This window comes from Anser cygnoides, chromosome 7, assembly GCF_040182565.1.
Source record: "Anser cygnoides isolate HZ-2024a breed goose chromosome 7, Taihu_goose_T2T_genome, whole genome shotgun sequence".
NCBI lineage: Eukaryota > Metazoa > Chordata > Aves > Anseriformes > Anatidae > Anser > Anser cygnoides.
This window is the reverse complement of record NC_089879.1, coordinates 11,521,140-11,537,183: the sequence shown is the minus strand read 5'-3', so window position 1 is coordinate 11,537,183 and position 16,044 is coordinate 11,521,140. Positions and strand designations below refer to the sequence as shown.

The 16,044-nt window shown below is 43.7% G+C and overlaps 1 protein-coding gene across 4 annotated transcripts in view; it reads right to left on the bottom strand.

Moving 5' to 3' along the window:
* SORCS1 (sortilin related VPS10 domain containing receptor 1) overlaps positions 1-15,618 on the bottom strand; it is a 290,008-nt gene extending 274,390 nt beyond the window's left edge. For 2 of the 4 annotated variants that reach the window (XM_067000356.1, XM_067000357.1), the window contains exon 1: positions 14,474-15,617. In XM_067000356.1, the coding sequence (XP_066856457.1) occupies positions 14,474-15,115 (642 nt within the window). In that variant the 5' untranslated portion in view covers positions 15,116-15,617. Of the gene's footprint in view, positions 1-14,473 lie in introns of all 4 variants that reach the window. The other 2 variants (XM_067000355.1, XM_067000354.1) reach the window with 2 other exon arrangements.
* Positions 15,619-16,044: the final 426 nt, after the last annotated feature.

Below are 16,044 nucleotides of genomic sequence, written 5' to 3'. Positions count from 1 at the left end.
TAGGATGGTGTTTGGCTTCTGTCCCAAGCAAGAAGACAATGAAATTTCCCATGAAAATGAGTAGCAATAAGCAATTTTCAGTTGATAATTAATAGCACCAAATAATTTCCTTTTGATAACAACAGAACATTCCCTACAACTACTGTCACAGAAAGGAAAAGGTTGTATTGCATTTGTTACTACCTGCCTACTCACCTCAATGCAGTAGCCTCACTGCCCAAAGAACTTGTTACCATCAGCAAAAATCCTCTAGTGACATCCACCATGCAACTAAGGAGACACTCAAAAAAGAAGACAGCTGGAAAGAAAATCTCTCCAGTAGGGAGACACAATGCACGTTGTTCAGTAGGGTGCATTCCAGGAAGGAAAGGTGGAAGAATAAAGAGGAGCAATGAACTTTTACACCTCCAGGGAATGAGGTTAATAGTGTCCCACATACTCAATGTATTCTTATATATTCAGTATAAAAGATGTGTCCATGACATAGCATTGATATTTTGTCATAATCTTAGTGCCAAAGCACAAGTCAACTGGGAATGTTTCTCACTACAGTTTTTGACACTATCATAATGCAGACTATTTTGGTTGATATTTTAGTGTTGCAAATGTCACTGAAAATGACATACCTCCAAGAAATTGGCTGATTTTCACTATATTTTCTATTTTCTATATTTTCTTTTTCTTCTGTTGACATTCTTTCCCCAAGTGGCTCTAGTACTCGTGTTTAATGCTCTGTTTCAGTGGTGTTTTCACTTTACTGACATCATCTGTCCTTTGTAAACTCAAGACGGAAGGTGAATGTTTAAAAGTGGATGTCATCTGCCTATCTTCTTTTGTCCTTATTATGAAGGACTGATGTTACTGCATTCATTTCTCATACTTAATTATATCAGGTATTTCTACCATGAAGTATCTTCTAGCACTGCTACTGCATAATGTGATTTGTATTTATGGACAATCTGAGTATCTTATTAGAAAGAGGAATTTACTAAGGTGTTAAAATTTTATTTATATCATATCATCCAAGTTCAGATGTCAACCATACGATTCTACATATTTAAGAAGGACCACTAAATTATAGACTTCTTTCCTTTCCTCTGAACTCTCTCCAGCAAAGATCACCATATGTTGAATGATATAGTATGTTCTTATTTAAACAAAAAGCTCTTTCTATGGAGGATTAAATACAGGTTTCCCAAGTAACATTTCATAATGAGATGCTGTTTCTTTTGTACTATATCCTCTGCTCCTCATAAGATTTCTCAAGGTATCTCTCTCCTCTACTTGTTCATAAAGGTTTGTTTCTTACCAAATTCCACCTCGTCAAACACAAGAATTCTCAGAAAGGACTGTTTCAGCTGGGTATTTCAATAGCTCGGCTTTAGAAAGGAGTAGAGATGGATTCTCCTTCTGTTTGCCACAGAACAACTCTTGGCTTCATCTGAGTGAACGTGATATACATGAGCAGAAAAGGAGCACAGACATAGACTTAACATTCCTTCTCAGCTGTTTTATTTTGAGATGGTGCCAGATGTAATGGAGATATGGAAAGGACAGAGCAGCAGATGAAATTATTTTGTTTTTGTGTTTGTGTGTGCATGTTTCATTCTCTTTCAGCCTGACAGGAGCACAGGTGATTTCCTAGCTCTTTTTGGAAGGATCTCTGTAAAGTAGTTTGGGTTTTGTTTTCTTATTTCCCTTTAAAGCCATCAACCAGATGCCTTACTTATAGATCTATCTTAAGAACTTGAATAGCATTGAAGAAAATCGGTGCTGCTGTACTAAACACAGGCATTGACAGCAATTTTTAAAGGACATGAACAACCATCAAAGCATAGGCAGATAATCCAGAGCACAAACATTTCCTAGAAATACTTACTACACTTAACATCACTTAAAAAGTTCAAAGAAACATCAGAATATCTTTAAATAAATCTGCTTTTAGAGAATGGCAATGTTTACCTGCACTGAAGCTGTACCTTGCCCCCACTGCTGTTCTTTGTGGCGAGAATACAGATGTAATTATCTTGTCAAGACAGTGCCACTTCCCTGAGGAGGGCTGAAAGGTACCCAAGGAGGACAGAACAGAAGAAATGTTATCAGTTCTAATTTGGAATAAAACTAAGGGGAGACTAAGAAGCAAGTGGGGAGCATCGGGAACATTCATATCCTCTCTCCAAATTTATTCACAAATCAGACAAACCATCAGCATGAATATGTTATTTGCTCCACTGAATCTTGTGAGTATCTACATAATGTATGCACAGGAAAGTCAGGAAGGCAAGCATTAGCATTACACTGAGTCCTGAACAGTGACAACAGTTAAGTCCTCTAGCCCCTGTTACACTTACAAACAGGAAAAAAAGGATTTTTCTTTAAAAAAAAAATAAAAAATAAATAAATAAAAAGGAAGGGTAGCAAAACTGGCTCACATTGCTGTAGTGTGGGGATGCTGAATTTTGCCACATCTCAGATGTGTTTTTTTCCAGCAGCTCCTTAGCTATTTTAGTAGTTTATTGCAATCCCAGTTCAGGGCAATTCCAGGTAATGCTGTGCTGCATTAGAAGGAGCAAAGTCAAAGGGAGCTGGGGAAAGAAGGAAACAATATTCTTTCTAGGAACATTTCCCTAAAAGGGTAAAAATGAAGAGACTGCAGGGACCTGGGTCTTAAGGAAACTTTAATGACTAAATCGAGAGAGCTAGCCAGTGTTTGCAGAACCACCTTGTTTCAAGGACTGCCCCCCACTCCTCCCCACAAAAGCAGTTTTCATCTTCCAAGTTCAAGTCCTTCTTAAGGTTTCCCAACTAGTAGTGAACATTTTCTTCTCGGTGTCCTGTTTTACCAGGACATCTGGTCACGTTTTCAAGTTTCCTCTGCAAGAATTCTTTCAGATTGCATTTCTCCAAAAATCAGTGGCATTTGAATGTTAAACTGTGGTCCTCTAGGCAAACCCAGATGGCCTAGTCCCTGTTCACCAGCCATGACAATGCACTTTTATAACACTTTTCCTTCATCTCTATCAGAAAGAGGTGGCAGATTATACAAATCAAAGAGCAAAAAAAATTTCTTTGCCAATCTGAGAATCCTTCACTAATAGGCTGTAAAGTGCAGCTACTTAATCACAAGCAGCACCTACAGAGAAGATGGCATAGAATGTGAGACAAGTAAAACTAGGTGAAATTTCAGATTTTCTCTGAAGCTGAAACAAAGCTAAGGCTCTTAACATGTCATGTCACATGGATCTGAAAGAAGGCTAACAAGGTGGGAACGTCCCAGTTGATGCTGGAAGATGTGATGCACAATCCCCTGAACTAATCTCTGTGGTCATACAGCCACATCCATTTTCTATCCATGCTGAGCTCACCCTTGAACCTACACTGGCCTCATCTGACAGGAAGGCAGGAGGAGACATCAGGTGGATGCAGCAGCACCACCAGCTTCATGCCCAACCTTCAACTCATTGCTCTCTCTACATAGGATATTCCTGCTGGCAGACAGCAAGGGGCTGATGGCCTCTCTGCAGCTCAGAGGACAATGATGCTGTGCAGAGCCACCCCTTGTTAACACTTGCAGTTGCAGTATCCCCATTTAATTGCTGCCTTGGCCCACCAGATGTTTGACAGTGTCAATGCAAGCTGCGTTGGCTTGTGAGCTGGACTGTTCATCATGAAAATTATTAGGGTTGTGTTCATTTTTCATTAAAAAAAAGAAGCACGTGCCATCCCTTGTCCTTCTGCACCAAGAGAAAGCATCAGAACTTGCACGCCTACACACACAGGTATGTGCAGCACTTTCCTTGTGTGTTTATTTATTTTTTATTTTTTTTCTAAGGAATCTCACTCTGACTGTGTTGCTGTCTCAACTGTCACCACTTGTCACATTACAATAACGATCGCTGCTTTCAGATGGCAGCTCAGGTTGTTTAATCATCGCTTCCCTCCAAGCTGTCCATCACAGGCAGGTCTCCAGGCAACAGCATCAACAGGCAGGGGTGTGGGTGGCTGGAGAGGAGGAGGAGGAGGACAAAACACAGTGGGGTTTGCAGGGAGGAAGAAGAACTCCCGTTCCCATGGGAGGGAGGCTTGGGAGCTGCTGAGCCTATCTGACAGATCCCAGCCTGCAGCATGATGAAGACAACAGGGATTTCAGGGATTTCAGAACCCAGACTTTTGGTGGGGGAGGAAAAGATGGCAGGACCCCAGCCCACAGCACATTACTGCAGAGCTGGGCTCCCTGCTCCAGCTCCTACTCGTGTCTGAGGCCCAGCTCCCTCCATTGCAGGTGGAATAGCACAGCCCCACCAGGCTCAAAGCCAAGGGCACAGCCTGTGGTTAGCGACTGCTGGAATCAGCCACTTTTATTGCATTGAATGACTTTAAAATAAGTTATTTGGGAAAAGATGAGGAGTTTTTCAAGGTTTTTGAAAAAAAAAAAGTCAATTTATAAAAACTGACAATAAAATGGAAGGCCGCACTGAACGTGGGAGTTTTCCATCCAAAAGATGATCTGGAGAATGCTTTGGTTAGTTTTATTTCATGTTGTTTTTCAGGAGCTGTACAATTAAACAGTCCTTTGTCATTTAAATGAAGACAAAAGGAGAACCAGCTGTACCAGCACCAAGACTGCAGATCTGCATCAAACCTTCTCAGGGTTACAGTTGCCTAGGTAGTTATTACTAAATTTCAGTGGCTCTTCTGTGTAGATGCTAAGCCACTGGATCCAAGCTGAACACAGATCTATATTCTTCATACCTCTAGCCCAGCCTCCGTCCCCCTTAATATATCTAGGGAGATGTGGAAACATACACAAATGAAGTGGAGGAGGTGTAGTGCAGTCCCTTCCCATGGTGTGATCCTTATCCAGAAAAAAAAAAAAAAAAAAAAAAAAACAGCTCAGGGAATAATTATCCCCCAAACTCCTCTAACTAGGGATATTTCACCACAGACCTATGTTTTCTGGTGTTAAGGTTAATGCATCTGCTATTTTGCTGATGTACTTTTTTTTAACCTGTTTAGCCTCTCCAATAAAAAAATCTATTGTTTCATGTAATCAAAGTAAGCTCTAACTTTGATTTGCAGATGATCATTTCCATAGCTTGATTTTGTTTCCAATAATGATTAATTTGAAGCTTTTTTTGTCTACAGAAAACTAACATTTTTTTTTCTTAGAAACATGAGCTAAAATTCAACAGAAAGCAAATTAAATTTTCAGTTCATATTCTCTGCATATAAAGCTTGAGTTTCACAATAAGTATGATTTTTACCCCAGAAAAATATTTACACTTATGCATTGGTAAGTTCTTCAAAAATAAAATTCCTGAATATACATTTGAAGATGCAGTAGAATTTTTCAGAAACCATTCAGTAAGAGGTATAGGCAACATTCTCGGCCAGGGCAGGGAATATTAGAGCTGTTCCTAAAGGTTTATACTGACCCAGTCACACAAACAGAAAGGGGACAAAAGACCTCTTTCAGATACCAAAAATACACCTTAGATGTGAAATAAAAATATTCAATGCAAAGACTATTCCAAATGATTAAATGGGGTCCAGTCCAACATTACCATGGAATATCCAGCTGCTTTTTGAATCAGGGTCTTTAATACTTCACACACACACATTGAGCAGGGATAATTTATGAAGAGATTTGTTATATAAAATATTTACCTTGAATTATTTTCTCAATCTTGAATGTAGCGAGGGAGATGAGAAAACAGGAGGAAGAGAAACATTTGGGGAAAGAAATAGGATGTCTCTGTTGGGTTATCTAAATAATCTGAGATTTTCTAAACAGCTTTTCACTTCCTACTGAAGGGCTGCCTGTGAAAGATCTGCAAGAGCTCATGGCACTGTTGTCTTTCAATAATCACCAGCTAAAGTGACAATACAAATAGGATGTGAGCACTGACACCGAGTTGAGACCTAATGCTGTAAAGGATCAAGAGCTTCTCATGTGTTGCTGATCACTTTCCACCCAAAATCCTCAGCCTTTTCATGTCTTGGGAAAATGCTTGCCTTGAAATGACAACTGCAAATCATCGCCTTCCATCTCTTCCTTCATCTCTTGATTTAATATATCTCCACAAAGCATGAAAGACTCCACAGATGGGCTCTTAGGTTATGAGGGCTGCTAAGGAGTGATACGCAGGGCACTGGACTATTACTCCTGGTGGTAGTCTGCAAACCAATTTGATAAATGCATTTCAGTTGCCCTCTCCAAGCACCAGCCGTATCTTTATGACTTTGGCATTTCTGCCAGCTCGGCTGGTCCAAGAATATCTGTCTTGTTTTTCTGCTTCTGCATTAGGGAATGCAATATAATGTGGCAAAATAAATACTTTATCATTTATCAATTGTTTTCATCATTTTTGAGGACTTCATCTCCAGGGATAAAGGTAGGTGGGGTTTGCTGTTATCCTGTAATTTACTCTCTTATGTGCTCTTTGCATTCTCCTCATCCTACCCTAAGGTTCCTCACCACATTGCCCAGCAGCACAGCACAGGTCACTCCCACCTTCCCATTGCTTGCTTGAGGTGGGTTTTGTCCCATTTGGGCTTGCTCTGAGTTTTCCCTCCAGGAAAAGAGAATTCACGCAGTCTATGAAGGCCTTCACCTTCCTGCCCCTGCAGAAGTGTTTTTGCCCCTCACCACAGCATAGGAGACTCTGCCCGAGCACAAGCTGCTCACAGAGGGGGGTTTTGGCCACAGCTGAACCTTGGCACTGGCATCGCTTCATAGCAGCAGAAATAGGTCTAATTTCCCACCTTCTCCCCGCTACCCACCTAAATCTCCATGTCTTTCCTCAGCCTGCTCCTCACTACTCATCCCATGTCAGCAACCCTTCAGCCCAGCCTGCCCTTGGCATGTCCCTGGCATGGTAACGTGAAGGGGAAAAGTTCAGAGACAGCTTTGAGTCCTGTTGTGTTATCATGGAAGAACATCAATCCTTTATTTAGGGACATGATGTGAGGCTAAATTAAGTTCTTGGAGAGCCTCTAAAAGAATCATGTTTTAGGACATATCCTAAAATATCTTGTTCCTTCTCAAAGTACTTTCCTTTTATGTTCCCCAAGGAGAGAAAGTGCGATACCAAGTAAAAGTGTTATTGTGTTACCAGCACTGAGAATTAGAGATTAAGGGCTCTCATGTTAACCGTTGTTTGACTTAAGATGGACAGCCAAAAAATGCAAATGGCACAAAAATCATTTTACTGCATCAACTTTAACACGCATTTAAAATTCCAAAATAATTAGTCTATCACCCAATGCTGCCATTTGAATTGGAATCAAGGCACATTTTAATTTAACATAGAAATGTCAATTAGAGCTGTGGGAGTCATTGATTTTTTGGTTTGCTGGCCAGATATGAAAAAAAAATAATGGAGAGAAAAAACAGAGAGAAAAGAAGTGCCTTGTGTCAGTCGGTTTTTTTTTTTTCTCCTCCTATGAAATGAAACCTTGTACGTAGCCTTGGTCTGGATGAACAGCATCCAGCACAAACATGTTTTAGGATAATATCAGTTGTTCAAATACAGGAAAATATTGTAATTTGTGATGTTCTACAACTCCCAGACCTGGGGATCAGGTAGGATGCAGGACCCACAGGACACCCTTGCTCTGTGTAGCAGCAGCTAGAGGCCAGATCATCACAAATGTCACTAAATGCCTCTGTGTGGGACACAATCAAGATTTTTTGTGTCACTAGATCATTTTTAAACATAGAATAAAAAATTGGAAATCCATATTTAAAAATGCTTCCTCGAAACAAGATGATAAAAAAAATGCTATATTTGATTTTTCAATATTTTTGCTGTTTCTCAGGAGCTTTGGAGGAAAAAAAAAAAAAAAAGGAAATTAGTATGAACCTGTGAGATGTTCATTCCAAGCTACAGCAGCATTTTCCAGAGGGAGAGGTATTTGATGGGGCCATTTCACACTTACCTCACTGGAGTTCTGCACGTGACAGTTGTGTTCAGTCTGGTGTATTAAGAAACTTCCTACTTACTGGATGCAAGACTGTCTAAGGCCAAAGTAGCCCTTCATATGTAAAGCTGCATTACAGCAGAATGGGTCAGCAAGGTCCCTAACTCCCCAGAATGAGCTGATGACTTCTGGCTTCCTCGCTTCCCCCTTTGGATAGACCTTATCATGACTGCCAGGTCAGAGAAATAAAAAAAAAAAAAATACTTATTCAAAGACGGGAGGAAAGGAAGAAAACCCTTTTCTATTATAAAGTACATTATTAGGAAGATTGAAAACTATAACCTCATTGCTTTATACAGTTTATAGCCTCTTGATATTGCATGAATGCCAGCTGCAACTGTCAGAGCTCTTCCATTATTCTCCTTAATCTTCCCTCATGATGGGATTTGCATATCCCACTTGTCAGTCTGGGTGGAAACTCCTCACCATCGCTCAAACACTTTTACAGAGACCAGATTCAGACAACGACAAGCTTTTCTTCTAGTTCTCACAAATTCTCTTTCACCCACTGCTTTCTCTCAACGTGTGGCTATTCTTAATAACCATTTCCCACGTACTTTATATCATTTTCTGTATGTGAGAAGCCTACATTTTATACAGTCAAGAAATATACCTAGAGATGGATTGCAACACAGAAGAAAGAATACTTTGGCTACTGTTTATTTTTCCCCAATTTAAAAGAAAAAAAAAAAAAGGTCTGAAAAAAAATTAAAAAACTAATTTTAAGTTACAGTGAAATTTTCTGGTGTTTCCTCTTACTGAAAGTTTGTGTTTTCTTTTTAAAGGAGGCTTCATATTTAGAATGGATATAAACTGTTTTATGATCGATAGAGAAGCAAAATTTGAAACATGGGACTTTTAATAATACTTTAATTTGACCTGATTCTTTCCTGTTTAAATCCTAATGTTTGTTTCCTCACTTTTACTCATCTCTTCCTAAATATAGTCTCATTAGCTCCAGCAAGAGATTAGCCTGAAAGCCTCTCAGCATCTGGTGCATTATACTGCTAATACTATTACATATTGTTGTTGTAATATATAAGAAATACATGTTATATTTCACTGAAGCATTTTAATGCAGACATCCTACTTAGATTAATCTTTTTTGGGGGGACCTCTTTTCCACACCTTAGGAACCAATCTAAATGCAAAGCAGCTGACAAAAGGGTCATTCCTCACCATGGGTTTCACCACTCAGCTGAATCTGGGCTCCACACTCGTATTAATTTCCTTAAAACTCCTCCTTTATAATAATGCAATCACTACGGGTGGAAGGGAGCAATGGGCTATTGTGGTGTTATACAACATAATGCTGGTCACTGGCAGGACAATGTTGGCAGGTTCTTCATCTATCTCTGGTAATTTCACATTGGAGCCACAGCTCTGCCAGCAAGGGAAGGATAGAGAGCACTAACTACAGCCAGATGCATGAGCACAGCAGCTGAGCAAAGAAGGCTCGGAGTGAGAAATGACATTTTGATCGATTCCACATTCTGGTCAGAGCAGAGGAACACTGGCACTCACAGATAATTTTGCCATGCCTTTACTGTCCTTTTCTGTCTCACTGGTAAAAGTGAATACATTCATTATCATCCACATGGAATTCTGTTCATCAAAAGCAAAAATCTGATTCAAATTCAAGCTCTGGGGAACCTGACTCCTAGAAATTCACAGTTCATTTTCCACAATCTGTCTTACAAGCAGATAAAGAAAGAGCAGTTCTTGCTTGATTTAGCAAACCAGAGGCTGAGAAGGAATACAAGCACTGCCTGTAAAATAATTCCAGGGGGCGTAAGTGCCAGGAAGGGAAAATAACTTTAATTAAAAAGCACAAAGACAAATGAAAAAAAAAATCTAAAATGCCCAATGGCAATATTAGAATAGAAATCAGAGGGAAGTTTCCAACAGCCAGAAGAATTAGAATTGGAACAGCCATCCAGAAAGGAGGAAAGCAATAGAAGGGAAGGAAACCTAACTGTTTATATGACACAGTTTGATCAGTTTAGGGCTTTAGGATGCAATATCCACTACAACCCTGTACCTTTCCTTAATTTATAAAATAGGTTTGAATGCTTCAAATTAAAACAACATCAGATTATTCACAATGACTTTGCCCAAGAAGAAATATAGTGCATTGGAAATATATAGGTGCATTATTGTTCTGTTTTACCTGTGTTCAGTCTGTCCTATCAATAATGTCAAGTAAAACTTTGCAAGTAATACCTAATGTAGAGTCTTGTCTTGTCTAAAAGCTTTCGCATAGGAGACTTAACTCTTCCTCTGTTTTCTAGTGTAATCACATGACAACAGCAACGATGACCTTGCAGGCTTCGTGCTGCACTGGACCCATCAGTCATGCTGATTTTCTACTATGGATGGAATATAAAGATTGCCTTGTCAGGTTACTTTGCATGTGGTCTATACCCCATCTCCAACAGCCTGGTGAGGATCTTCTGCTACGGACGTCCTAAAAGCAGCTCAGCTCTACACTTCCAGCAACGTAAAATACAGAATTTTGAAACTACTGCTTAAAGATATCCAAGGCTACAGAAGGTAAGTGCTGGGTGACTATGCAAAAGCCAAACCCCAGGCATACAACAGGACACATTCTCAAATTCTTTGCCAAACACTTTGAGATCGAAACCAATGTCCAGCCCAGGAGAGCAAATTCTCTCCAGAGCAAGGCAACAGTAGACTGCCTTGTAAAGCGAATGAGAAACCCATGCTGCTTTCCTTCACAGCACCACATTATAGCACAAGCTGTATTGTAGCATCAAGGCTCCTCCTCGTATTCTCTTACTTTATGACCTCCATTTTTTTGCTCTTTCTCCAGGGTACATTTCAAATGAATAAGTAAGGCACTAATCTCACTCTGAGCCAGCCTAGGACAAAAGCAGTCTTGGTTTCTTGGAAGCTCTGAGAAGCATCTGTATCCCAAAAGATCATAATGGATATTTCCTTGAGAGTTGCTTCTCTGTTAAAACCAAATCTCTTTCAGCTCCGCACAGAAATTTCTGCTAGCTGTTTTCTCCTACTCTGTAGCACAGCATTAAGGGGGCTATGGGGAATTCAAATCTACAGTGTTTGGATATACCAGATCAGGAAGCACGCTTGATATCTCTGCGAGCTAGGAAACCTGCCAGCTTCCACACTGATGACGAAATTCCTCAGAGGTGCAAGTAGCCTGGAGATCTCACTTGTGTGTCTTGTAGCTGATGTTTGAGGAAGGTTTTATTTGATAGTGTCTGATACTCCAGTTTTTATGGAGGCTAGTAGAAAGACTCTTAGGATGTAAGTAAATTAAGCAATGGTACTAGCATGGGCCAGTTAACATCCTCCTGGATCATTCCCAGACAGTCTGGGACTTAGTACAAGCCAAAGACCATTTCCAGCACCCAATTTATCTGCAGCCGCTCTATGCTGTTCTGCAGGCTGAAACAGCTCAGGACTGTGCAGATGCCAGACCATGCCAGCTGCTGGCCTGTGTGGCCTCACTCACCTCCACCAGAGTCAGAGGAAGCCTGAGGACCATTTGGATTTTTGTACAGCACTGGATACATTCCCGGCTTCATCCTCATCAGTCTTCTGACAATCCAGTTTCCCTACACCTGTGCTGTCCTCTGGAGAGCAAATACTGACAGCACTGGTGAACGAGCCAAGACAGACAGGAGAGATCAGGGTGCGCGTGAAGTGTATCCCTACAGGTGTGAGCTAGGCACTGCTAAAGGCCTGGGGTCTCCACCGTGTGGATATGGCTATGCCAAAGCAGGATGCCGTTGGTGAGATGGTACACCACAGCCTGGCCCCAGAGAAGTGGTAAATGCAATCTCTTACAGCAGTCAAGAATTCTTTCAAGGGTCCTTTCCCCTCCATCAGAAGCACTGCAATTGTATCCAAAGCACTACCAAACAAAAAAGGATACAGGGAACCAGACTGAGGTTGGCAGAATCAGGTATACTAAAACTAAAAACATAAAATAATAATAATTAAAAAAAAAAAAACTAAGTGGCTTAGTGGTGACAGTGCTTTAATTGTCAAGCTTTTTTCATCTAAAGGGAGCTCGGATGTTTTTGCCTTTTGTTTTGGCTTTTTCTGTTACTCACACAGATGCTGCAAACTATGATCATCTCCATAGTGCCCCTATGCCTGGGTGAAAGGCAAAAGCTGTTTAACAGCAGCACACGCAGAGCCCATTAGAATGAAAATGAGGTGTGCTGCATCCACCTGCCATGGTGGGGAAACACAGGCAGGAAGCTGGCAGCTACTGCTGCTGGAGTGCGGCCAGGGCACTGGGGTTACACAGCATCCCTTGCAAACATTACCACAGGATCCTCTGCCACCCCCGTGCAGGCAGGATTACACACATTGCACACGAAAGGAAACCCTTCATCCTAACCCACCTCCCGCTCCCAGCTCCTTCACAGATGAGTGCCCCAAAGCTCCCTGCAGACACCCTGGGTCAGCGCCACGTTGAATACCTACTGAGCTAACACTGTTGCTTCAGCTGAGCCCAGATAAGCCTGTTGTGCATCCAGCTCCTGCTGGGCCCAGCTTCATTAAATGTTGTGAGGGGGGTGCAGCCACAGCACAAGCTAGCAGAGCGCTGCCAGAGTGCCCAGCAGCAAAGTGGGAGCATGACCTCCCCAAATACAACACCACCCAGGGCTCTTTGGGCAGGACAGCAGCAGCATGTTTCCCTACAGCTCTCTGGAAACATTTCTGTACCAACACACTCAGCAAGTAAATCCGTCCCTAGCATTAATAGTCCGTACCATCACAGAGGGCAGAAATGTACATACTTATATATATATATGCCTAGGCACATGTATAATAAAAAGCACAAATAATAATAATGCCTTGATAAATGTAGGTATGAAACATCCTTGTATTAAAAGAGCAGGAAAATTGATGCTTGCTGTGTGAGTTTTTATACCAGAAGCTTTTTCTTAGCAAATGGGTCTCTTTAAACCAGTGTCAGCCTCAATTCAATCTGTATGAAAAGACCAGAGTTCCTACAAGGCAATTTCTGTTACCACGACTATGTAAGAGAGAGGCTAGCTGAGCTGGGAAGAAAGGGGAAAGTCCTTCAAAATAGAGATAACAAGTATTCCTCTGTCAATTAACTGATTGAAAAGCTCCTGATGAGCCCATAAAACCACGTCTCAATTAACTAGGTCTGAACCCCACAGTGAGGTGCTTATGACATCCATGTTAATTCTAAATGGGGTGACTGTGTTATGCCTTAATACAATCTATACCAACAAGAATTCATAATGATCAGACTTATTTCTAAATGTTACCAGGCTCCCAGTACTAAAAGCTGAAAGGGAGGCAAAGGGTTTGTGCCAGGCAGCCAGAAATCTTCTGGCATTACAGCTGCAGACACCCCAGAGGAGAGGAGCCCAAGTCCCCCTTTCTCCCAGGAAGTTTTATGGGCCAACACCAAGTCACGCCGGCATCCCTGTCTCCCTTATTAGCATTCTGCTTGCTGTCTTGAAGAAGCAGTGACAGAAGTTGGAGCATTCAGGCAACCAGATCCCCCGGCTTCTGCTAGCCCAGGAGCGGAGTTAAGGGCAGGCAGAAAGCAAGCCAGGCAACTTGCTCCGCTTAACCCAGGTCCCAGCCCAATGGCTCCAGGTTACCTCCACAGCACAGGCTGGAGGGCCACGGGGCTCAAGTTAACTTGGTAACTTTGATGTCACGACTATTGCTCCAGCCTCAAAACCTGTCCCCTATTCCTCTGGCTGATTTCATTCTGCTTGGCTCATGTCAGAGCCGTTCCGTCACTACTCGTGAGAAAGGTCCAGGTCACAGGGAGGAGACGAGAACTGCCTCATTTTAACATCTTGGTGGCAAGGGGTGAAAAAACATTTTTGATCCCTGCGTGGAGGCACCTGGGAGATAAAGTCCTGAGCCAGCCAGCATCTCACCACCAGCACAGCATGGGGCCAAGCCCTGGGCTGACGTGGGCCCAAGGGCCAAGAGGAAGGGGAGCAGTAGCACAGGGGCTTTCCCAGGCCCCCTTCTCTCTCCCATCTGAGCCTCCCTAGCTCCCAGCAGGGGTTACCCTGGGGTGCAGGCAGGGTGTGAGGGATGGGTCCTCCCCAGACCGGCCTTTCCCTTCCCCGCCGTGGGTGGTGGTAGTGGTTTATCCCTCTCTGCCTCCAGGGTGATGGAGAAGTGGGTTGGAGGGGGCTGTGCTCAGCAGGCGGGCGGCGGAAAGTTTTTTGCTCCAGAAGAATGGTCCTTTTGAGGTACTTCTGCCCCACTGCACACTGCTAAGCAAAGCCAATCCGCGGCACCCGGGAACGGAGCAAAATCCCCCCTAAAGAAGAATTAAAACCCAGCAGCCCCCTCCTCCCCCCCATCCCACCCCACCCGGAAAAAAAAAAAAAAAAAAAGGAAAAAAGAAAACAAAAAAAGGGATGGGGGTGGGAAACAAGTCAAAACCCAACCCCGCCGCCCCCAGCCCCGCCGAGCCGGTACTCACGCTGCTGTTGTGGCCGGACCAGTGCACCATGGCTTGGTTGTGCGCCGAGTCGCCGGTGAGGGCGAAGGTGGTGCTGCCCAGCCGCAGCTCCTCCAGCCCGAAGCGGGCGGCGCCGGAGCCCCCCGGCTCCCTCTCCGCGGCTCCGCCTGGCCCCGCGGTGCCCCGGGGGCTGCGGCCCCGCCGCCGCCGGCCCGAGCCCCGCCGAGCGCCCGCCGGGGGGGACGCCTGGCCAAGGCGGCGATGGTCCCCCGCAGGAGCCGCCGCCTCTCCGGGCCGGCTCTCCCCGGCCACTTTCTCGGGCTCCCTTGTCAAGGTCCGGGTCTCCCAGCCGCTGATTTTGGCCCCCGAGAGAGCAGGGTCGAGGGGCGCTTGCAGCCCGGCATCCTCCGCATCCATCCCGGCCCCTTGCCCTCTCTCACCTCCCTTCTCCCCCGGGAACCTCCTCTGCTCCTTTTCTCCTCTGTCGGTCCTCAAATGCATTAGTAATCCCTGCTGCGGATGTTGATGCTGCGGCTTCACCTGGGAATGGCAGGATCTGCAAGTTATTTCTGCACTGGTAAAGCCAAAAGTGAAGAGGAAAAGCCATGTCCAGTACAGGAGAGCAACGTGCCAGGCTGGGTACCAGCCAGCAACTTTTTCCATCGCTGCTGACTGCTGATGAGTGCGAGGGAGAAAGAGCAGGAAGGAGCGAGCGAGCAGGGTGCTGCCGATTTACCCACCGCGGGGTAAACACAGCAAGAACTCCATAAAGTTTCAGACTCTGCTGTGTTTGATGCAGCCGGGGGGAAGGGAGACTGTTTTTTTCTCCCTGATTCTTTTTCCTTGTTTTCTTTTTCTTCTTTTGCACTTTTTTCTTTTTCTCTCTCTCTTTTTTTTTTCCTCCTCTCTTTTTTTTTTTCTTTTCCTTTCTTTCTTTTTTTTTTTTTTCCTCAAGACTGGCGTTGCTGATCAGGCTTTTGATGGAAGGGAAAGCCACAACCACACGGGGGAGGAGCTGAATTGAAGTCAGAGAGAGAGGGAGAGAGAGAGGAGCAAATCCCGGCTGGTGATTCCTCCCGGCTGCCTCTGTGGAAGTCGCAGCTCGCTCCTCTCCCGCTCGCTCTCTCTCTGCTCGCTCTCACTTGGCCGCTTGTGCATCACACTCCTCCCGCAGCCACCCCATCAGGACGCCCCGCGTGTGTTCCGTGAGCGATTGGCTGCTCGCTGCCTCTCTCTCACACGCACAGAGTACAAACGCACTCCAGGAGGACTTATTCCAACTTTTACACTCACGCACACATCTGATTACCATCAGCTCAAAGCCCCAAAACCCTCTCCCAAGCCCTGGTGTATTAAAATCACCACACAGGGACTGGGAGCAAGTGTGCAAAGTGAAGCAGCAGTGCATGCACATGTGCATACATGCATGTATAGGCTTTTGAGGGGAAATATTTTAATTTGGTTAATTAAATGGTCTCAAATGTCTGAGCAGGCTCTGAAATGCCCTCTTTTTTTCTCTCTGCCTGTGACTGATGTAAATACACTGGAGTTGCTGGGAATAGTCACCTGTGCTTGATTTCACAAGAGGGAAG